We start from the raw sequence: 22598 nt of genomic DNA, 5'->3' as shown, positions 1-22598 counted from the left end.
TATTGTTAGCTGAAACCCCTTGAAAATAGTTGGTGTTAGCGTTACTTCTTAACAGACCTTGCAGACTCTACTGACTTGCGTAACTCCGAGTTCTGCACTGCTGTGGGATTGCGATGGTAATCAAGAAGCTTGTCATTTTTCTGCTGTGGTAACGCCGCGTGTCCGCAGGTGTGTACAACACAAAACCACAAAAAAACCTAATGGCTTATTGTGTCATCCGAACACTTTCATATGGCTGGTCTCTTGACCCTTACTTTAATATCATGTACAGGTTTGTGTGGTCACCTTATGACTGTTTACACAACCAATACAAAGTTTCCTGTGTGAAATATTAGTAGCACCATAACGTGCATGCCAGTCAAAATCGCTGTTGAAGTAGGCTGTGAGTAGTTTAAGATAGCACCGATTCAATCAATCAATCTGTTTACAAGATCATAGTTAATCAGCCAATAGCCTAAGCGATATTCCAGACATGCTATACCTGCAAATTTTTTTCACTGTGGACATTTGGATGTGTTAAATCCATATGTTAAAATGCTATGATTGACCATTCTTATTTTAATTCCTAAATTACATTTGTAACAGTTTTTCTTTCTCGAAGCACATTAAATTTCTTAAAGCTTCTTTTTAAATTAATAAACAGATTTTACATTGTTTGTTCCCCAGAGCAGGCATTGCGCCTCCTTTGCCTTTCCCAAAAGCTATGGGAAGTCATAGCCAGCTCACAATGGACTTCTAATGTTTGTTTTTTAAACACAGCTTTTCTAAATTCCGGTTGTGAATGCTTGAAAGAACAAACACAAAGCTTTCAGTTTTTATTTTTCTTCTCCCCAGGGTTTACTCCTTAAGCTTTTGGTGGTGTTGAAATTCCAATGTCCTGTAGGCCCATACAGGCAAGTGCCTGGTGGGGCAGTGCTGAAAGGAGAGGAGGGGGCCTCACGATTGAATTTTTAAACGGGCCCCCGGGGCCACGGAACGGTTCGGGGTGCCCAATAGCAACGACAGCTTGCTCGCATTACAGGTGGCCGTGCAAGTGAACGGGTGAACAGCAGGAAACGGTGTGTTTTCATTGATATAGCAGATGCTCTTATCCAGAGTGGCTTACACAGGTTATGTTTTTTTTTCTCATTCAGTCCATTATACAGCTGGGTATTTACTGAAGCAGTTCAGGTTAAGTGTCTTGTTCAAATGTATGACAGTAGTGCTGCATTTGAGAGTTGTAAGTCTAGATTCCCTAAGCATTATATTATGCTTCTATGTATTATATCTTCTCATTGTTGGACACTCCAGACTTTTTAAATGGGGAGCTTTTTATTGGCTGAAGAGCCTGCTCTTCTCGGTGTTTGTTCTTATATGGTATATCACGTGGCATTTTGTCCTGTTTATTCTAACAGGAATGTTTGAATTCCTCTGAGTAGCTTCCGAGTGAAGCGTTTACGGCTAAAGTGAGCTGAAAGCAGGCGGCGCTCACTGTACAGAAGGAAGGACCCTACGGCCGTTCAGTCCAGCAGAGCCCACTCCAGTGTAGATTTCACATTAACCCAGCAGAACTAGAGCACACTAAGGATCTAGATTAATTTAATATGGAACATGTGAACAACAGACATTTAAACCTGTCAGATCATGGGAAGAAAAATGGAGAAAATATGGTGGAATACGTTTGGTGTTTTCTCTGGGAAGACATGTGTGACCTTTAACTTGTGATCAGTCCACTCAGCCAGTGAAATTGTTGGCAGTCCTTTTGAAGGGGAGAAGACTAACAGTTTATAATCACCTTTTCCCATTGAGGGCAAAGCCACTCAGCTGTTCTTAATGGAGCTTCCTAAGTCAAATCTGTTGACAGTAACAAGGCTGAGTGAGTAGATGTGGTAATAATGTGTCCCTGTTATGTTTATGGGTTTTTAATTTTCACACAGATTGTATTAGTTCATTCATTTATATTAATTTGCAGAAATGCTTGGAATCTGTGACCTTTCTGCTGGTTCAAAAATAACCTTGAATTGTGATTTACAGCCCTTCATGTGGATTGACTGTTGGCATTTTGCAAAAGTTGATACTATATGAAATGAAATTAATATTTCTTCCTTGTATCTTCTCAAAACTCGTGAGTTGGAAGAGATAAAAAAAAAAGAAAAGAAAAACGAAAGGTCATCTATCAAGTAATTACGGCAGGCTCGGTGATAATATCGTTATTTTTTTTCCTTTCCATTTCCCTCTGCAAATGCCTGATGCATGTTGAAAAGGGTTTGTAGAAATGTGCTTCCAGAGTCCTTCTGCTTACCTTCAATCTGCGGCGATGCTTGTTCTCTTCACAGAAAGGGTCTGCTTTCTGTGTTTTAGTCTTCCTTTGCCTGCCGAACCTAGTGTTCTTAAAACCGTCATATTTTTTCGTTTTTATTATCGTATTTATATTTATTTAAATTACGTTTTTTTTTTTTTTTTTTTTAAAGAGTGAACAAAATGTAATGGAGCCATGGTGACTAGCAGGGCTCACATTTGCTATAACATTGTTTTATTATGGTCTTTTGTATTTGCCAAATTTGTTTGTGCAGATGGATATACAGTAGTGTAGTACCCAATCATGTGCCATGGAGAGGCCGAGAGTATGCAGGTTTTCATTCCAGCCAATCACTGCACCTTCTGATTTCAGTAGTTAACACCTGCAAATCAGATAGGAGGGAACTAGTTAGTGAAATCAGCGATTGGAGAACCTGCATGCTCTTAACCCTATATGGCACTTGACTGGACACCACTGCAATAGTGTCTTGCTCGACCTACAGTATCAACCCTAAGAATAAAGCATATAGATTTTACAGTCAGTTCCTTCAGTTTACCCTCCTGTGTTTAATGTGTAGTCAAAGTGTTGTGTATTAGACCGCAAGTGGGTGTGTTTAGCCAGTCGATCAATCGCGAGCCACTGTAGTCACATCATCCCTCTCTCCTTCCCCCTGATGGGGTCATCCTGCCAGTTAATAACGCATTCCTTTCCACACCACTCTGGCCTCATAATCTATACTCTGTCTCTCCCCTTATTTTGGATAAATCACAGGGTAAAGAAGGACCAGAAGCCAGGGGAGTTAGGGAAGACTGCTTAAAGAACTCTGGGATTTTATAGCCGCAAACTGCCCTCAGCTTGAATAATGAAGCTGTTCAGCAGTGCCCCTCCACTTTGAGTCACGAGCCTCCATATTGAGTGGCACAGTCCGTAACTTACTCCTCTCCCAAGTCCGAGTCAGGGCGGGGCCCCCGCTTAAGAGACCCCGTACTCCCCAGCGCCTTTTAACCCTGCCCTCAACTTCCCCCCCCCCCTTCCCCCTCCCAATCATCATGGGATCTTTGCCGTTAATACATTTTTAAAATCCTTCATTTCACTTATTCACTATCCACAGAAATGTTATGACGCTAAACGGAATTATTTGGAATATTTGCAAAGATTTAATTATTTATTTGAACTAAGAACAGCGCATTGTTTGTGGCATCATACTGGACACTAGAAATTCACAGTTTGGGTGTGGTGTTTTTGAAACTATTCATATGTAGAGCAGTACCCATTCAGAGTTTAACTGAACCTCTGCAAATAAATGGCTCCTTTTCCATCAGTTCTTTCAGTAGAAGTTTTTTTGTGAATGAATTTTAAAATGGGGGGTGGCAGGTTTTGAGTTACATCCCCATTGTTTTTAGCTGCTGGACATTGTCTGTGAGATGCTGGGGTTTTGAAAATGGACCATCTGATGAGCAGAGTTTCACTCTTGTGTACCCGCCCCCCACTCTCGCTGCTCAAACTTTCACACAGTAACTTCATCGGCACTGCAGTCCCTGAAAGTAGAGCTTGTTACTGCTCCTGGATTTTTCATTAGTCCTAATTGTGTGCGCATTCTGACCCCAAACGCCACAGCCGCACACAGGAGGGAGAGGAGGAGAGAGCTTGTAGCAGTGTGATGCATTTTATTTTCCTTCCAGTTTTGAATCTTCACTGAAAATGTATGGCATCGCATACTAATCCAGGAGTCGGCATCTCTGGTTCCTGAGTGCCAAAGACCATGAAATATTATATTTTCGTTGATTACGGGGCACATGGTCACCTGCATTTATTAAGGCTATTAATTAATACAGTTATGCTGGTCAGGATTTGAATGGAGTAAAGACCCTTGAAGCACACGACTGGGGTTTATGGAGCTAAAATAGGTCATCAGAGAAGTGGACCAGAAGCCTTACACGTACAAGTACACTTCTTTATCTTTTTCTCTTTTTTCTTTTTTGTTTATTTGCCCCCACTCCCCAATTATTTCCATGGAAATCAAAGGTCTGGAACTCGGGTCCTGCAGAGCAGCCGCAGTATCTGAAAGTTTGTGTGGATTCCTTTCAATCAGCAGCCAATTTAGACCTTGCTAACTAGACTCAAGATATGTGTTGACTCTTTAGCCAATCAATGATTTAAATTAAGCACTGAAACACAACGAAAGCCAGCAGACACTGCAGCAGTCCTCCAGGGCTGGAGCTGGAGATCCCTACTGTCGATTTGCACATAGATCTCCCCCTCTCACGGGCGGCCTCTCCCATCACCTGGAGTGAGTACAGTGGGCAGTCTGGATGAAGTCACCGAGCCTTTCAAACGGCTTGGTGTTCAGCTAATTACCCGAGACTGCAGTCTGCTTCATTATGCTGCAGTCCATGGCTGGATCTGGGTAGCGGGCCAGTGATAATTAAAATGAGAGCCGTTCGCTCTTGGCTTTTTTTTGGGTTGCAGGCTATAGGTACTTTTCTTTTTCTTCTTTTTTTCCATCCCCTTATTTCTGCGGAGCCGTGCGTTTATTTGCTGTGTCATGGTCTGTGTGAAACGCGGCGAAACGGTGGCTTTCTGAGGCGCGGGCAAGGCCGATTTACGGGTAACTGGGTCGCCCGGTAAAGGTCCCGGTGCAAGGATGGCGCTGTGATTGGAGGCATATTCCCAGCAGGGTTATTGCTCATTTTCCATAAGAAAAGCTGATGGCCCGAGGTTAATCGTTTGAACCGAAGTCTGTTTTATTGGTCACAATGCCACAAAACAATAGGTCCTTCTTTTGGAGAGGGGGGGTGGGTGATTTATGAGAGCGTTAAAGGCTTGTCTGCTTTTCAAATTGCTGGTTTTAGTCATGATATAGTGCCTGTGTTTTACATCCATATTCTTTGACATTGCTATGGCAACCCTCAAGGCTGATAAAATTCCCCTAATCTTTTTTCTTTTTTTTTTCTTTCTCTTTCATTCTGTTTCTTTTCCCCTCCCTCTCTGCCTGTCAATCTCTGTTCTCTCCCTTCTCCCTTTCTCTCCACTTCCCTCTTTTCCCATGTCTTCTCTTTCCTCTCTATCCCCCTCTCTCTCTCTCCCCCTCTCTATCTCTCTCTCCCCCCTCTCTCTTTCTACCTCTCTCTTTTTCTCTCTCTCCCTCTCACCATCTCTCTCTCTCTGCCTCCCTCTCCCCTCTCTCTCTCTATCTCACTCTATCCCCCCCCCCCTCTCTCACACAGAAAACGATGAGACGGGGGTGATGGATAGTTTGCTGGAGGCGCTGCAGTCTGGGGCGGCGTTCAGAGACCGTCGGAAACGCGCTCCCAGGACCAGAGGTGAGGGCTGCTCCCCTTCCTGCTTCCTGGTAATGCCCGCATTTCCCTTTTTCATTTTCCTCCCCCGCCCCCCACTCGGCTGGAGGAGTCGCACACTCAGGAGGGGGGGGGCACCCCCGCACCCCCCACTGCCGCCACAGGGCCCAGCCTGTAATCTCTCCTTTATTATGACAAATGTCACAGAGACGCTTATCCCAGTTGGCTGATGTCAGTACCAGTTTACAGGCTGATGGACTGAAGTGGCCGGGTGTCGTTGTTCTCTCTCTCTCTCTCTCTCTCTCTCTCTCTCTCTCGCTCTCTCACTCTCTCTCTGTCTCTCGCTCTCTCACTCTCTCTCTCTCTCTCTCTCTCTCTCTCTCTTCTCTCTCTCTCTCTCTCTCTCTCTCTGTCTCTCTCTCTCTCTGTCTCTGTCTCTCGCTCTCTCACTCTCTGTCTGTGTCTCTCTCTCTCTCTCTGATGGCCACAGTGTGGGGCCTAGGCTCATTGGGGGCCCCCCTCAGCCCCACATCACCACCGATTTAATGGAATTACATGGAGGCCGAAAGCCAGAGTGTCCCTAAAGAGGTCTTATATCCCCCCAGTGAGTGTGGTGGTGGGGTGTAGTGCCATCATGCTGTGAAGGGGGGCTGGTGCACACACACTCATACACACAAACACACACACACATGCATGCACACGCACGCAAGAACACACACACACACATGCACACAGACCCACGCATGCACACAGACGCACGCACACACGAACACAGACACACACACACACACGCATGCACACAGACACACACATGCACACAAACTTACACACGCGCACGCATTGTTGCCGTTGATCTCCAGACTGCGACATGACGGGCTGCTGATTTTTACTTTCCGTGCTCGTTTCAGACGTCTGGCCAAACCTCAGTCCCTCCTCCTCCTCCTCCTCCTCCTCCTCCTCGCAGCAGCCACAGCGGCCCGTACTGAAGCCCTGTAACCATGGTAAAACGGAATCCCTTAAACGTGTATAAAACGCTCCTCTCTTCTTTTTGGTATGCCTCAGCCGTTTCCTTCCTCGTCTGTCCTGCATGGATGATCATTCGCTCTCCTTCCTGCTCCGTTCCCCCGCTCTCTGCCTGCATACTGCACGCGCTCCTCGCCCCCCCATCTCTCCCCCCCCTCGAAGCTGCAGCTCTGTACCACGATGACCCCGCCGTCCCCAATTCTCTCCTCCCCCCGCAAAAAGAAATCCAGCCAAATGCCCGTCTGCGTTATCAACGGGAGGAGTTTAATTTCCACGGCGCACCGACACGCGCGAGAACGCGGACGGCGTGATTAACACGGACGCGGCGGCGCTATTGACAGCTTCTCCTCCCCGTAATGGAACCAGCTCCCTCCCCACCCCGGCCCCGCCCCCGAGAGCAGAGCTGGGCGAGGCGTGATTCAGCCCCGCCGCTCGGCCCGGGCGTGGGGACGTCAGTTCCAGCGGCTTCGCCACTCGCTTCTGAGCGCGGCCCAGAAGAAGGGCGGCGAGCAGACTCCTTCCCCCTGCATTATTTATTAATTAGGCTGTGAGAGATATTAGGGCTTTCAGCAGCTGCGGGGGAGCAGCGGGGGAGCAGCGGGGGCTCACCTTCCTTTATGAAAAAGGTTACCGGCGTCATTACGGGCGCTCTTAAAAAACCAGGCCGTGACCCGCGGCACTCCAGCGCCTTCACCGCCGCGCGGACGTCTGCGCCGCTCTAATTACACATTCAGACCCCCCCACCCCCGCTTCAGCGGCCGCCCTGAAGGACGCTGTGTGGAGAGCCCGTGCGACTTACTGTTTTCCACATCAGGCTGGAAAGGCGAGGGAGGGAGGGAGGGAGGGAGGGGGAACGGAGGGAAGAGAGAATGAGTATTTCGCAGCTCGGCGTGATCCATCACATGGGAAACGAGGCCGTCTCCTCACTGAGCACGCTCACATGTCCGGCAGCCAGAATAAGCGGAGTGTGCCGGGATTTCAGCTCCGGTCTCCGAGGAAGGCGAGGGGAGCGGAAAAAAACTTTCCCCAGGGAAGGCGGGCCCAGCCTCCGAGCCGGGCTACCCGTCCCCGCCTGCTCCGACCGCAGCTTATTGAGCAGTCAAGCCCCAGGCTTCACCCTGTCAGCGCTGGGCCCCGTCAGCCACTCTTTGCTAGCCGCCAGCGCCAACGCAGCTAATTACCTCACGTCCTGCAGCCCTAGCGTCCGTCTTCATTCCTTAACACCATCTGCCTCTTCAAGAAACGCTTTCCAACCATAACCCGCATTTTAAAAAATCTGCTCTTTCTTTTACCATCATTGCTATCTCTGTGCTTGCTCTTGGCTTACACACACACACTTCTTAACCTGAAACTTTGGAAAATGTTCTTTCTTTGCCGCCGTCGCCATCGTCGTCGTCGTTGTTGTTGTGCTTGCTCCTGGCTCACACCCACTTCTTAATTGCTCTCTGTTTGCGTCAAAATGTGTGTTATTAAGCGTGGTGCTGACCTGAGGGGATTGCAGTCAGGTAAGGGGAGCTGTCCTGATGTGTGCGGGCTCCTGTGCGGAGCCTGGCTCTGCGAGCGCCGGGGGGAATCCAGCCAGCGCCCACGCGGCGCAGAACCCGCGCCCAGCGCCTCCTCGCAGTCGCGCCCGCCGTAAATACCCTCTAATAATTGATCTCCGGAGCCCGGCGTATTACCCCCTGGCGAGCGCGCCGCGGGGAGCTGAAGGAGGGGCCTCTGCGTGCGGGGGGAGGCGCCCTAATTAGCGGCAGGACTGAGCGGTCAGAGCTCCCCCCCGGCTCCGCCCCCATCGGCGTTTTGGGACCGGGCCCGCCCCATTAGCGGCTATGAGCTCACTCTCCCTGCAGGACTGGACAGGTGCGCAGATGCTCCTGTTGACTGATCTCTGTCAGTTACTTCAGTGGGATGGGGGCGGGGTCTCTGCAGCTGCTTCTCCCGCATGATTGGACTTTAACAGGATGATGGGAATGTGATGTCCCACTGTCTGAGGGACAGAGGGCTGATTTGGGCCAAACTGCATTTTGTGTTCTTTCCCCCCATGCATTGGACCACACATACATGCATGCTGAGGCACACGTGCACAAACACAAGCACGCACGCAAGCACACACATACACACACATGCATGTGCACAGGCTCATGCACAGAATACGCATCCATCCAGGAACATTGATATTAAAAGCAACAAAACAGTAGTAATAATTTTAGTAATAATAAGAATGATTCTGTCCTGTCTTATCTATTTTTCTTCCTCATTGTGTCTTCTTCCCTCTTTTTCCTCTAATTTTGTTTGCTTTCTCCCAGTCGCTTCCCTTCTCTCTCTTCCATCTCTCCCTTTCACTCCACCCACTCCCTCCTCCTGTCAGTTCATTGGAATTCTTTGTTGCTTTATCGCCATGACAATTAGAGCATTAGTGCCAAGGCACGTAAATATTTGACATTCATGTTAAGTAACAATGGCATATAAAAACATCAACATGATCATAATAATATTTACTGTTATTAAAAATGAAAATAAATAAATTAAACAGTACAGATAGTAAGAAGAATAAGAATAATTCAAGACCCAAGTTTCACAACATTCCCTGAGTCCAGTACCCATTTAATGAAACAATACAATTTTCACTTATTAAAATGTAGTCAGTCACAAAATATTTTAACATGTCAAAACAACTGCATGCACATTGAATGCTCTGCATGTGGCTTGCGTAGTTTTTACATTTGGTTAATTTGATTTGTTTGACTGATGTAATTGTTGAGTGTATTATATATTGTACAGTACATCGCATTATGCATTTTTATATTTATCTTGTGACCCAGATCACAGCTTTGCAAACTACTCTTAGCACAAAGCTCGTTTTTACACCCTGTGAAACTGAAACTACAATGGCAACTTTAATAGTAAATTTATAAGTTTTACTTTAAGGGATCTTGAGGGACAGAATCTGTCCACGACCTGTGGAAGATGCTTACAAAATGTCAGCTCATTTGCTCCTCCGAATGCTGTGAAATTGCACCCCTACGAAATTGCCTGAAACACCGAGACCGTTAGCAACGGTTTCCCCCAGACGCTGATATGCTAGACGGTTTGATGGTGGGAAAATATTTTCCTAAATGATATCCCAGTCTGAATGGAGCCCCAGCACGCTCCGCTCCTGCGCTGCCGTGTGCACGTAAGGGATGGGTGTTTTTGTTGGGGTTTTATTTGGTAGCTCACTGCAGCAGGCCACATGCCAGCACAACACCGCCTGCTGCATACGGAGAGACAAATCTGGCCAGGATTCTCCGCTTTAATTGGAGCGTTGCAGTTTAGTTTTTTCCCCCCATCTCTCTCTCTCTTTCTCTCCCTGTCCCTCTTTCTCTCGCTCCCTCTGTCTCCCTCTCCCTCTCTATTTCTCTCTCCCTCTCTCTATTCCTCTCTTTCCCTTTCTCTCCCTCTCTCTTTCTCTCTCCCCCCGTCACTCTTCTCTCTCCTCCAGTAACCCGTTCCCTGCTGTTGAATGTTTCTGCATCAACCCAAAAAGTCACTTTTTCCTCTTGTATTTGAGGAGCACAGTTGTTTTTCTCACACACAGGGTGATTTCATGAATAATATTTTGGACGGGAGGTGAGAAATGGAATAAGCTTTAAGAAATCAGACTATCAGACGAAATACTCAGCCACAGAAGAACCTGCAGCAGGGTGTGGGGGGGCGGGGGGGCAATGAAGCTGAAATGGAAGTCAGACGGAAAGTAAGATGAACATTTGAAAGTTTTTCCCTGCATAATAGGTTTCCAACTGCGAAACTTTAATGTGTCTTGGAGGTTACCGTTAGTTCTCGGGGGTATGATTCTGTCCAAGCTGGTCTACTGAGTGTGGTCCTCCTTCAGCTACACCCCTTCATTAATATTCATAACAGCGCTGCAAATCAAAGCCGTTTTGGTTTCAGCACTGGGCGAGCCGTGGCTTTCACTCTGCGTCTTTGCTGACACCCCCTCATGAATATCCACATAGCAAGGCACCCAGTTAGCACTCTTTAAGCAGCACCAAGTGAGAGAGTTATGGATTGCCTTCCTGCTGCATCATTAATATTCAGGAGACGGCACCTCCAGCCCCAGAAAGCGTTAGTCAGAACCTGAAGCCGTTGAGTAGGCGGATGCTGAATGAATACCTGCAGAGGTAGGCGGAGCCGTGGGCCCCAGCAGCGCGGTAAACACAGGAGCCCCGCGGAGGGGGCGGGGCTAACACGCCTACAGGCGCTGGCTCCCTTTCCTCTCCTCATGGTCATCAGGGGCAGGCGGGTCTGCGGAGCACAGGGGGACGCGGCGGCTCCACGGCGGGGCGCCGGCGTCTCAGCTGGGCTTAACGAGAGCGTACGCAGCCGGCCTGACCGGCCCCGCGGCCCCGGCTGCCCCGGCGACGGTTACCACGGCACACGCTGCACACAGCCTTCCTTTGAGTCATCTTCCTGTTTTATTCTTTTCTCCATTTCCTTGTTCTTTCTCCCCTTCCATTTGATTTCTAGCTCACTTAATTTTTTTCCTCTATATTGCTGTCTTTTCTGTTTTCCTGTTAGGAAAGAAGTGCTTGTTGTGGATTGGTCTAAGTAAGTAAATCACATTGGCTCTGAACAGCGTTAAATGAGCTAACGTGCTGCTTTAGTTTTTCCATGTTTATTTTTGGCTGAACCGCAACAGCGGGGCCAGCCCTATAAACGCGCATGTCTGTGACTGAGTGAGTGATGAAGTTACACCGCGCATGTCTGTGACTGAGTGACTGGGTGAGTGATGAAGTTACACCGCGCATGTCTGTGACTGAGTGACTGGGTGAGTGATGAAGTTACACCGCGCATGTCTGTGACTGAGTGACTGGGTGAGTGATGAAGTTACACCGCGCATGTCTGTGACTGAGTGACTGGGTGAGTGATGAAGTTACACCGCGCATGTCTGTGACTGAGTGACTGACTGATGAAGTTACACCATTGGTCGGCCGGTTCGGTCCAGCCATATACTAGGTTTTGACCTGGTCTTGTTTAGGGGAGAATACGCATAGTGGAGTGGAGAATCCTGGAAGATTAAATGCTTTTCATTTATTTTATTTTTTTGCTGTGAATGGAGCCTACAGTTGAGAAACACAAATATTGTACACTATACCTTGAAGGGAACCTTATGTTAGACATGACAATGTTCCTATAAGCCCTGGCGAAACATCCTGCCTTTTAGCCTTGGCGTCCTTTATTTCTGAGTTTCAAGCAGAACCAATTGCCTTAAATAATTATGCCCCCCCCCCCCATGCCCCCAATACACACTGAACGCATTATAGATCCATTTCATCCACTTGTATCTCCCATCCCTCTCCTAGCCTTCAGTGGTCAGCACAGCCATGCTTTCTAATGACGGCAGAAGGCAGAAGGGAGGATATGACTGGAAAGGCCTTAACGTGGACTTGAGCTCCTGAGAGCCTCTCTGATCAGGAACCTTTCTCACTCACTGAACTGCCTCATTCCCCCATTGTGAGGCTTTAAAATGTTCCTCTGGTAGAGGCGTGGCTGTACGTGTGTACGTCAGGCCCTCGTGTGTAATGGCCTTATTGGGACTTATGGCTTTTATGACTGCCTTTAGCTGAGCTGCACAACTACAGAAGTGAATGTAAATGTAATGGTGGCAGTCCTGGATCTTCAGACAACGGTACAATTCCTGCCGAATACAGATTGCCAAATCATTTTTTAAGGAACCATGTATTTTCACGGGAAAATTCTTTCATCTGGACATATTGGGTGACAACCTGTTTATGTTAAAATTCTCAGGGATCTCCCGTTTTTTCTTTTTGTTTTGTTTTCTTCTTCCCCTCCCCAAATTTTGCCAGCTTGCGAGTAGCCTGCTTCAGCTGTGTATTTGTGTGTGTTTTTTAATAACGGGTCAATCTGTCATCAGTAGAGATTAAGCAAGAGTAATACCGAGGGTTTTACACCGCTTGTCTCTGGTCCCTGTACCAAACGGTGTGTCACTAAAAGCGTGTTGGGTTAGATATTGGCTGTGAGAGTTTTAAAGATAACCATCAGTTTATCCCTGTGGTGTTTTCTCCTGCTTTCCGACGTGACACAGGGAGAGAAGTGAGTAATGCTGGTCATTAAATCAATGTACTCTCTCCAGTCTGAGAGAGAGGGAGCAGCAGCTCTCTTCCAAAGTGCGCTTTAATTGATGTAACATGTCATTGTTCTGAAAGTTTGACTGTCAAAACTCTTGATTTATCGGTATTTGTCTGCAATACATCTTCCACACTCCGCATAGCGTCCATGTGCTTTTCTTTGGAATGACTGATGATTACAGTACACTTTTGTTCTTTTGTAAAAGAGCACCACACCAAGAAAATAGAAAGTTACACAAAGATCAAATCAAAAACGGTATTTATTTTATTTATTTATTTTTATCTGTATTTGTTGGGATGGGGCTTTGTGAGCTGCAGAGCATCACGAACAGAAGCCTGCACTCTAACGGTGCGTAAGGAAGAGAAACGCTCTCTGCCCGCTTTGCATGATGATGTATTTGTATGCGCTCGTGGGGGTGGTGATATTGTGTAGTGCTTGTTGGCTCTTTGAACGCTGCGGGAGGAACAGTAATTTCCCGCGTTGGATCTCTGGCCCGTGGCCTTCAGATGGGAGGCAGGTGTTTAAATGTACGGTGAGGGCTTCGCAGCAGCGGTGATCCTGTAACGAAGACGAGCGCAGGAGAACTCCTGAACGTCTTAAACATTCCTGCCGGAGTCCTGAGGGACTGCCACTCCCACTCGAATCTTAACGAACATTAAGGCTCCCCACTCTCGGCTGTTAAATTAGTTGTCTATTTTAAATCCATTTTTGTCATCAGAAATGCCTCAGATAATTAAATCACCGATTGAAACTTCAGGAAAACTAGCCTAGGTTCTGCTTTTTAGGTATTGTATTTAAAATAAGCAGTTTTCTGCTATACTTTTAGTGCATATGTGGCCTTATATTTCTCCTTGTTTATTCCATGGAGAAACACACACACACACACACACACACAGTATATGAGAGAGAGCGAGAGAGCACAGAATGGCTTAGCAGTGTATGTGACGTGTAAGTGGATCACAGGGAGCCCTATCTGCTCTTATGTGTATTATGAGGAGCCGGGCAGGGTCCTGTGTCGGTAATGGAGGCTGTGGGTTGTGAAATGGGAGTGAGGAGAGATGGGCCTAATCAGCCTCCTCACAGACTGACAGAGCTGCAGGTGAGCGGCTAATCTCTGATTGCTTAGCCTTCTGTAGAGTCCCGGCTTTTGGCTCCCCCTCTAATAGCCACGCGCCTCCACAGAGAGACAGAGAGAGAGATATTGTCTGCAGAGGGGATTGTGAAATGAGCGGCTTGATCGGTGAAATCCGCGGTGATTTCTGGGCGCTGGCACTGGAGCGTCACATTGAGGAGAGAGAAACTTTCAGGGAGGAGGGGAGGGGGCCGATTGGGTGTCTCGCTGGGAAATTTCTCTCCGCTTCTACAGAGGCTCTGAAGTCCGAGAGCGCTCCTCCACACGCCTGCAGAATCGGGTACGATGGTCGAAGCGCCGCACGGACGCTTTATCTTGAATCAAACTCATTTTGCTGGGAATTGTTCATTTGTTCAGTTTTTGGGCAGGGTGGGTGTCTTCCCCACCCACTCCCTGGTGAGCACGCGGTGCTAATGGAATGCGACGCTGGCCTTCTCGCTGCTCCGCGTCCCGCCATGGCCCTCCCACGCAGCGCGGAGCGATGCCGTCTGCCCTGCGCGTTCGCCGACATCGCTCCCCGTCTTCTCACTGCGCTGTGAGAGCTCTGCTCCGGCCCGCGTAACGTTCATTCAGTCTGAGAGGCTGGATGCAACGGGCCCAAATTCGGTTTCTGAGCCGATAAATACATGGATAGATTGTCAGAGATGCTTATTCTCTCTTTCTAAATGCAACCGTGTTACAGTTACAGTTCGGGAGGGAGATGGCAACTGATAATCAAAGAAATATATGTATTTCTTTTGGCAGCCCGTAAAGTGGGAGATATATCAGCTATAATGGTTTTTGCTCGTTGTTCTCATGGAATGGTCAGGCAGCTGAAGACAGACAGTGGCTGAATGCTGTATGCATGCGCTGTGCAGTTCGCTGCAGCCCGTGTTCCTCTGAGCTGTGTTCATTTTTAATTGCCTTCTCTTCCTCATCGGTGAACCCAGGTGACTGTAGCACTGGGTTTTTCCCCTTGATGACTTCTGGGTATTTTCATTTGTGGTAAATGAGACAGGGAGGTCATTATGGTTTAATATTTAAGAGCGAGCGTATGAACTTCAATACCCAGTAGCGCCTCGCTTTCAAAAGGGGGTTAAAGCAGGAGCTGCCGCAGGCAAAATGTGGGCCCCGGGGCTGGAGACCCCAGCAGACCCGCGCGTGACCGCCATGCTCAATGCGGTCTCACACGAGCGTGCTGAATATCGAGTATACGGACTGGCAAGGGGAAATGGTGGTCGTCACGAGAGCCAGTTTCAGCGTGGTCTGATTTAATGTCTCATTTTGTTTATTAAACCTGGAGCAAACGTACAAAAAAGTACTCGCAGCACAAAAGGAAAATGCTCTTCTTTTTTTTTGGCTGCTTCCTCCGTACCCCCCTCAGTCGTTGGTTGGCTTTCCCTGTTTGTTAATAGTCTGATTGATCTCAGATCAGTCCGTCTAAGAGGCGGTTCAAAGCGGGCTTTGAGACCGTGTTGCCGTGGTGATGGTTGCCTGCGTCGACAGTAACAACTTTTTTTTATTTAGTCAGGGATGAGCAGGTGGGAGCGCGTGCGGGCGAACGCGCCGACAGCAGATCTCCTGTCGTCCCTCTGAAGCCGGCCCGGCTGGGCCCGCACCGGGCAGGACACAGACGCTCCCCCCGTAGCGGGACCGCGGGGTTCGGTCTCATCCGCGGCAGAGAGGGGCGAGACTGAGCGTGCTCGGGCCCCGTTGCCTGGAGCTGCTCTGGGCTGAAAGGATCCTGCTGTAATTAAGCCCACTGAGATGCAATTAACAGACCTTGTTTTAAAGTCTCTTTCGAATAAATAAATGAATTGGTGAAGTAATTATATATATGCATAAAAACACTGTTTATCGGGAGACATCGGGACTCTTTCATAGGTGATATATTCATGTCCTGTGATTGCGTGCTTTTTGTCTGTGGCTGCAAAGTGGCAGTTAAACTTCAGTACAGCCTAAGCGCTTTGACTTAGTGCTGCTTTATTAATATAAGGGCAACTTCTGCACAATAGTAATCAGTTTGAACAGCATTTACTTTCACCAAATAACTTTCACAGCATGCAGCCACACTTGAAATTATCGTATTTAGCCTTATACAACACTCAATATTTTAGCCACAGCATTATATATCTATTTTGGGAACCGAGCTTGTTCTGTAGCTATGCATTTTTTTTTTTTTTTTTTGATGTATTTATTGGAAGATGAAATTGCATCTGGTCCCCCGCGGTGAGCGGTGTGGATTGCAGGACTTCCTGCCCGGGGTGTATTGGATTGAGAAGCGGTCCCTGCGAGGCCTGCAGTTAGATGGCCTCTGACTCAGCCTGTGATTGCATTAGCCCCTCTGTTCTCATTCTCGGCTCGAACCGGCAGCCACGGCACCCCGCGTGCCTTTTCATACCGGACTACTGCGTCTGATTTAGCGCCTCCGAGAGGAACCTGATGGCGCTTGCGAGAGGTGTCGCTCGGCCTGTAGGGGGTGGTCTTCTATTTTTAACAAACAGAATCCCAGTGCAGTAATGGGGACACTGTGCTGTGGAAGGTGCCAGCCTTTGGATGAGACGAGTTCCTGTCTCGCTGGTCGTTAAAGATGCCATGGCACTTTTTTTACAAGAGTAGGTTGTTAACCCTGGTGCCCTGGCCACCTGCGTCTGACTGGCTACTTAATCCTGTGCATTCCTACCCACTTTGACTCCCCATGGTCGTCACGGCAAAAGAGAGCCCAGCTCTCATATATAAAATAGTATATTCTATCCACTGAAATTCACACTGGCTAAATGAAGCAGTGTACACGCAGTTGCTCTGACATATGTTAAAAGGTTTTAGTAAGGCGTGGGAACCGTGACTGTGGGGTCACATGAAATGAAATGTTCATTAAGTGCATTGTGTCATTAAATGCTCATTAAGTAGGTTTAGGAAGCGCAGGGTTAGTTTATGATAAAATAAAATTAAAGAGAGGAACATCATCCCAGTGCAGATGGTAGACTGGAACGGGCTCTTAATTGTTATACAAAACCCATAATGCACCGCTCCGGGTCTGCTCCTCTCAGTGTGTTATGGAAAATGGCATTTGCAAATTGTGTCATTCATCACTCGAACAAATGAACAAATACTGACTCCAGACCCTTAGCTAAGCTGTGGGCATAATCTTTTTTGTGCGTGTGTGGTAAGCTGGCTTGTGTTTTACCCTGTGAAACTTGGATTTATCCCCAATTTAGCAGCACTCTGAGCTCAATGCCAGTAGACAGAATGGGGCGGCTATCACTTCAGTGTTCCCTTCTGACCAGAAACGGACAGAGACAGCGTGAGAGAGAGCAAACGCGCATGAAATATGCATAACCATGAACACTGTCAGCTGCAGGAAACTGCGAGACTGCCACCTGTGTGTGCCGTGCAGGTTAGTCTGAGTTACTTTGCCTACCATCTCCTGCAAGCCTGGCTGTAAAGGTGACGTTATCTGTGCCTCTGCCCTCAGAACACTGGTGAATTTCTCTTTCTCCCTCTCTCTCCCTCTCCCTCCCTCTCTCTCTCTCTCTCAGTGGGATACTCTTCCTCATTGTCCATTCATCCATCACAAAACATGGTGGAATTATTCATCGAGGCGCCAGCTGCTTTGTAATTGCCCAGCTTGGCATTTTATAGGGTTGTAGTCTGTGGAGATTAGCTGTTGCTTTCCATTTCAGTCCAGGCCCTCTGCAGAAAGAGCCACTGCGCTGGAGCTGAAGACTTGTCCCGAGGCAAGCTCTCTCAGCACGCAGCCCTGGTCGCAGCGCAAAGTCTCAAACCCCCCCCCCTTTCCTCTGTCAGTTTGGGAGCCGGACTCTTCTCCACACTTTGATCCTCGCATCACGGCGGCTGCTGTTTATTAAACCTCGTTCCCCCCTGAATGAAGTCTGCGCGCGGGTTGGGGGGGAGCGCTGCGGAGCGAGTCTGCAGGAACATTAGCGCGCTAGCGCGGCTGTTTAAAGGCTGCCCGGTTGACAGGACAGGGGAGGATTTGGCGGAGAACACCCGGAGGTAGCCGGGCGCAATTTGCTTAAATAACAGCAACAAAGCCCCAAATGCCCGAGGACGGAAATGAAAAGCGCTCCTGTTCGCTTCCACATTACGGCTAAGTGAACAAATACGGCGGGGCTGATGGGATGGCGAGCTCCAGCCCTCCTCCTTTTTTTTTTTACTGCTTATCAGCCCCGGCCTGTCTCGTAAAGGCGCCCTCCACAGCGGCCATCTTAAACGCTTAGAAAAGCTTCCGCCGCCACCAGACGGCCTTTTAGCCAAATCCTTCCCTCTTAACGAGGCCCTTAACGAGCCGCGCCAGGCCGGCACAAGTGTCGAGAACATCCTCACGCTTTCGGCTCGGAGCGGGAAGGAGGGGGGGGGGGGGGGGGGGGGTTGGGGGAGGAGAAGGTGACGTACACGACGGTGTTGGTGAGATGTGCTCAGTAGCAGAGCTAAGGTGTTAAACGCTAAAGCCTGCTTCCTGTTCGCGTGTCAGGCTCTGGGCTCATCCTGCGACTCCCCGCCCCAAGATTTAAAAAAAAAAAAAATCCGGTCATTAACGTGACATGCCATCTCCCGCATTATCACACCTTTTACAGTTTAAAGCCGCTTCTGTTCCTGAAGAATAGGAGCGACTGAGAGGTAAAATCCCGCCTACAAAAGGGGGACAGTCTCTGAAGCTCCCTCGCGGCTAATCCCTGTAAGTCCCGCAGTGTCGTCAGTATCTCGAACAATGGCGAGGTGGGAAAGATACGGGGATTACAGGGTGACGTGCACATGGATCACAGTTTACCCCCTACCCGGGCCCTGCTCATGTCTGTCTAGTTTTGGCACTTGGGATTTAGAAATGATTTATCTGATCCATTTTATGACACGCACGCGCGCACATGCACACACGCGCACACACACAGTTAAAGTGCGTATGTGTGTACCCAAGCCATGTTTGTATAGATCTATGTATGTGCGTATGGGAGCGTGTGTTTTCTATACACATTTATAGATTGATATCAAATATTTTACCATTGCTGTAACCAATAGTCCAGTATTAGACTGATAATCATTCACTCAATCAGCTCCTCCTGCTTGGATCGTTCCCCACCCTCCTCCAATCACACGGCTCAAATGGACGTGCGCCTACCCGACGTGCGGAACTGTCGGGGAAATGGGGGCGTGGACCGGTCCAGCAGTCTGTTTGGAGTCAATATTTGGGTTTGCAATGTTTTCTTGAAAGGTTACTGAAAAAGTCCTGCTGGCTTTCATCCACGCGGAGCGAGATAGAGAGAGAGACAGAGAGAGAGCTCCGATCCTGAGCTCCCGGCTTATTTACGGCAGTGTGGCACAAAGGAAACGCGAGATTTTCCTCAGCTGTGCCTTCGCAGCGCTGTTTGTGGCTCTTAAGAGAAGCAGAGCACGGGCACAGTGTGGCACAAGGACAGCGTGGCACAGGGACAGCGAGGCGGGAGGACAGCGTGGGGCAGGGACAGCGTGGGGCAGGGACAGTGTGGCACAGGGACAGCGTGGGGCAGGGACAGTGTGGCACAAGGACAGCGTGGGGCAGGGACAGCGTGGGGCAGGGACAGCGTGGCACAGGGACAGCGTGGGGCAGGGACAGCGTGGGGCAGGGACAGCGTGGCACAGGGACAGCGTGGGGCAGGGACAGCGTGGGGCGGGGACAGCGAGGTGGGAGGACAGCGTGTCCCACTGCGCTGCAGTGTGTTTACAGGACAGTTACCCGTCTTTGGTGGGTGCAGACGGAAGGTGACGGGAACCCAGAATAGATCAGCAGTGGCGTGTCTGATCCCCTCCTGGCAGAGCGAAAATGAAACGATGAAACACTTCAGTCGAGCGCGCCGGTTTTCATGTGCAAATGAAAGCGTGCGACGCACTGACAGCTCACATCCAGCTTTCCGGCTCAGTCTGCGCGTCTCTATAACCGTCCTTATTACTGATCCTGTCCTAATCTCCCTCCCTTCCCTCTGAGCCAGGAGACAGCCCACGTCTCCTTTTGTCCTCAGGAGATGTTTTGAAGATGTAAATTAGATTCGCAAACAGCGGCAAATAAACGGAGGCTAACTCCAGCTTCTGCGTTGACTTTTGAGATACCGCGGTTAGTATCATTATTAATTGTGTATTTTTTCTCCAATGTTTCTCCAGCTTCTTAGAAACGAAAGCAGCATGTGTATCTTTAGAGTAGCAGGAAGGCTTGTGCTCAGAAGCAACTAGGATGTGTATTCTTGTCTACTTGGCCCAAGCCTGACCCCGCACTAGTGAAAGGGGGACACTTCTCATGATTTGAAGTATGTTTTCGGAACTGCTGAGTTTCCCGGTAAAGTTTCCTTTGCCTCAGATATCAAAAGCATTCCTACAGATGGTGTTTCTATAAAGAGCAGAAACGAGCGGACGAACCGCGCTCTTCGCTCTTGCCTTGCAGGCCTGTGTTAAAGCTGTAGACATCCGTGCGAATGATCTGTTGCATCACCCTCCTTGCTGGAGGCTGTGGCCGGTACCCATGTAAATGAGAGGGGATGGCGCTCTCGCGGTATCCTCACCAGTTGGCTGGGCGTTCAGCATCTCCAGAGCCCTCACCGCGGCCAGCCGCTCCGTGGCGCTGGCGCATGTTAGATTACATCTGGTTAGCAGACACTGCGTATAACAGACCGCATATGGCATTCAGTGTGATTAAGGGCAGCAGTAGCTGCAGAAAAGGCCATTTAGAAGTCTGAGGGCCTCACTTCACTGTGCAATCAGGATGCATTGGAATCCAATATATATTTTGCATAGTCGACTTGTCCAATGAACCAGGCCTGTTTGTTTGCCGTGTTTTTCTGCAGGTACCATTTAGAGGAATTTTGGAGAAAACCTTAAGGAAATGACTTTTCTTTTAAAATTGTTAGTAATCTGCAGGAATTTCCTGTCTGAAACGCTGACAACATTTAAAATAATAAGGTGACCCAGGTGCGGCTGTCAGTCAGTGCTGCTGTCAGCGGTTCCAGGATGGAAGCTTCCGGGGACGGTTAGAGGAGGTCAGGCCGGGCGGGGGCGTGGCAGCAGACACCCCCGCGTGTGTGCGCGCGTAGAGGGGGCCCCTGAATCTCCGAGCGGGAAGCGGGGGCAGACAGCCAGAGAGCGGCGAAGACAGACGGACTCTCTGACTGATGAAACGGCGGCTGATTTATGACGGCTGTCGGCAGGCGCGGGTCCCCGCCGGCGTTCCGTCGCCGTCGGACGTGAGCTGAAGGTTGACAGGTTCTCTTATCAGTCACGCCCCGCCCCGCGCCAGGCAACACGCTGCGACCCCTCTAATGGGGCCAGCTGGGGCCCGTGTCACTGCTGCAAACAGGAAGTGGGTGAAGGTGGGGGAAGGCAGGGGGCCAAACGAACTGTGGGAGATGGTTTTGGAATAATTGGCTTTGGTAACTTTTAAGTGGGGGCATCACGTCCGTCTGTCCTTGAGGGCGACCATTTTGTGTGTGCTACTTCCTTTCAATCTGATGCACAACAAAAACCAGCAGACAGTGCGGCCTGACAGCAGTTCAGTCTGAGAGCCTTGAACTTCAGCTGCTAACAAGCCAGTGTTTTGGCTGTTTTATGTAACACAGGGAGGTTTGGTTCCTCAGGTCCTGCATGTTTGTCTTTGGTTAATGAAATAACCCCTTATAGAGCTTAAAAATTTGTAATGTTTAAGATTCAAGATACCTTTCATTCACGCGTTATCTGGAACAAAAGAATATGCAGGATGCAACAGCCTTGTTTTGGAGATGTAATTACAGGTGTACCAAAGATGAGGTTGACAGTGTGATTAGTAAGATAATTGGATAGGTTTCTTTGGGGTTGCCAGAGAAATATGAGCTCTTCTAATTTGCTCCCTAATTCTAAGCAAAACAAGTGACCCTGATGCAGAATTGCCGTGAACCCTCATTAGAATGTAATCAAGGGGAGATTAATTGCCTCCCAACATTACATGTCTATTCCCATTATCACAGAGGTGGGAAACGTCATCTTTAACAGGCCCACAGATGCAAGTTCACAGCCTCTTCTCTTACACAGACTCCTACCTTCACACTTCTTTCATTAAGCAGTGCTAGTTTGAGTGCTGGGTGAAATGAACGTTTCTTTCAAAGTCAGTAATGAGCAGTTTTGCTGGCGCCTGTATGGTCAACGCGTTTCCAGCAGTTATTTGACTTGTGTTTGGTTGGCTGTTGGCGCTGCTGGGGCTGGTGACTCGCGCACCTCTTTCAGTCAACAGCTTTCCTGACCTTAGATCCCCTTTGCATGGCACTCTGGGAAGGGTAAAATGCATCGACCGCCATGGGCGAACGCTCGTAAGGAATGGAGTCATCTTACAAAAAGGGGAAGGGGTTGGCAGCGATTTGCGGAGGGTCCTGGGCAGGTGGGGACATCCTCCCAGGCGTTCTCCTGGGAAATGTTCCCAAGCCCGTTGACGTCTCTAATTTCGGTGGCCAGGAGGTTCCTCCATTGTCTCCACGGTAACGAGCTGCTTTGACATGTTCACCACGATGGGCTGTAAATGTTAGGCAGCTTAAACTCAGAACAGAACAGCGCACAGAATGGCCTGAATAGTGCCTGGATCACAAACCTTACAAAAGAGGCCAGCAGCACATGTAATGTTAAACAAGCATGCTCTCCCTTTGTTATAGGGCTGCCTTAGGAATGGTAAAAGGTAATTAGTGCTGTGTACAGGCAGGCAATGAGCAGAGGATGAGCAAAGCTACCTGCGGTCACCTGCCTGAGTCTTACC

The 22598-nt window shown here is 48.8% G+C and overlaps 1 protein-coding gene across 1 annotated transcript in view; it reads left to right on the top strand.

Moving 5' to 3' along the window:
* LOC135240415 (protein diaphanous homolog 3-like) overlaps positions 1-22598 on the top strand; it is a 343268-nt gene that overhangs the window by 290099 nt on the left and 30571 nt on the right. The window contains exons 26-27 of the mRNA XM_064309839.1: positions 5506-5601; positions 6486-6578. Coding sequence (XP_064165909.1) covers positions 5506-5601; positions 6486-6578 — 189 coding nt within the window. The remainder of the gene's footprint in view (positions 1-5505; positions 5602-6485; positions 6579-22598) is intronic.

This window comes from Anguilla rostrata, chromosome 15, assembly GCF_018555375.3.
Source record: "Anguilla rostrata isolate EN2019 chromosome 15, ASM1855537v3, whole genome shotgun sequence".
Lineage (NCBI taxonomy): Eukaryota > Metazoa > Chordata > Actinopteri > Anguilliformes > Anguillidae > Anguilla > Anguilla rostrata.
Note: the sequence above shows the minus strand (reverse complement) of the source record. Positions and strands in the feature narration are given on the sequence as shown.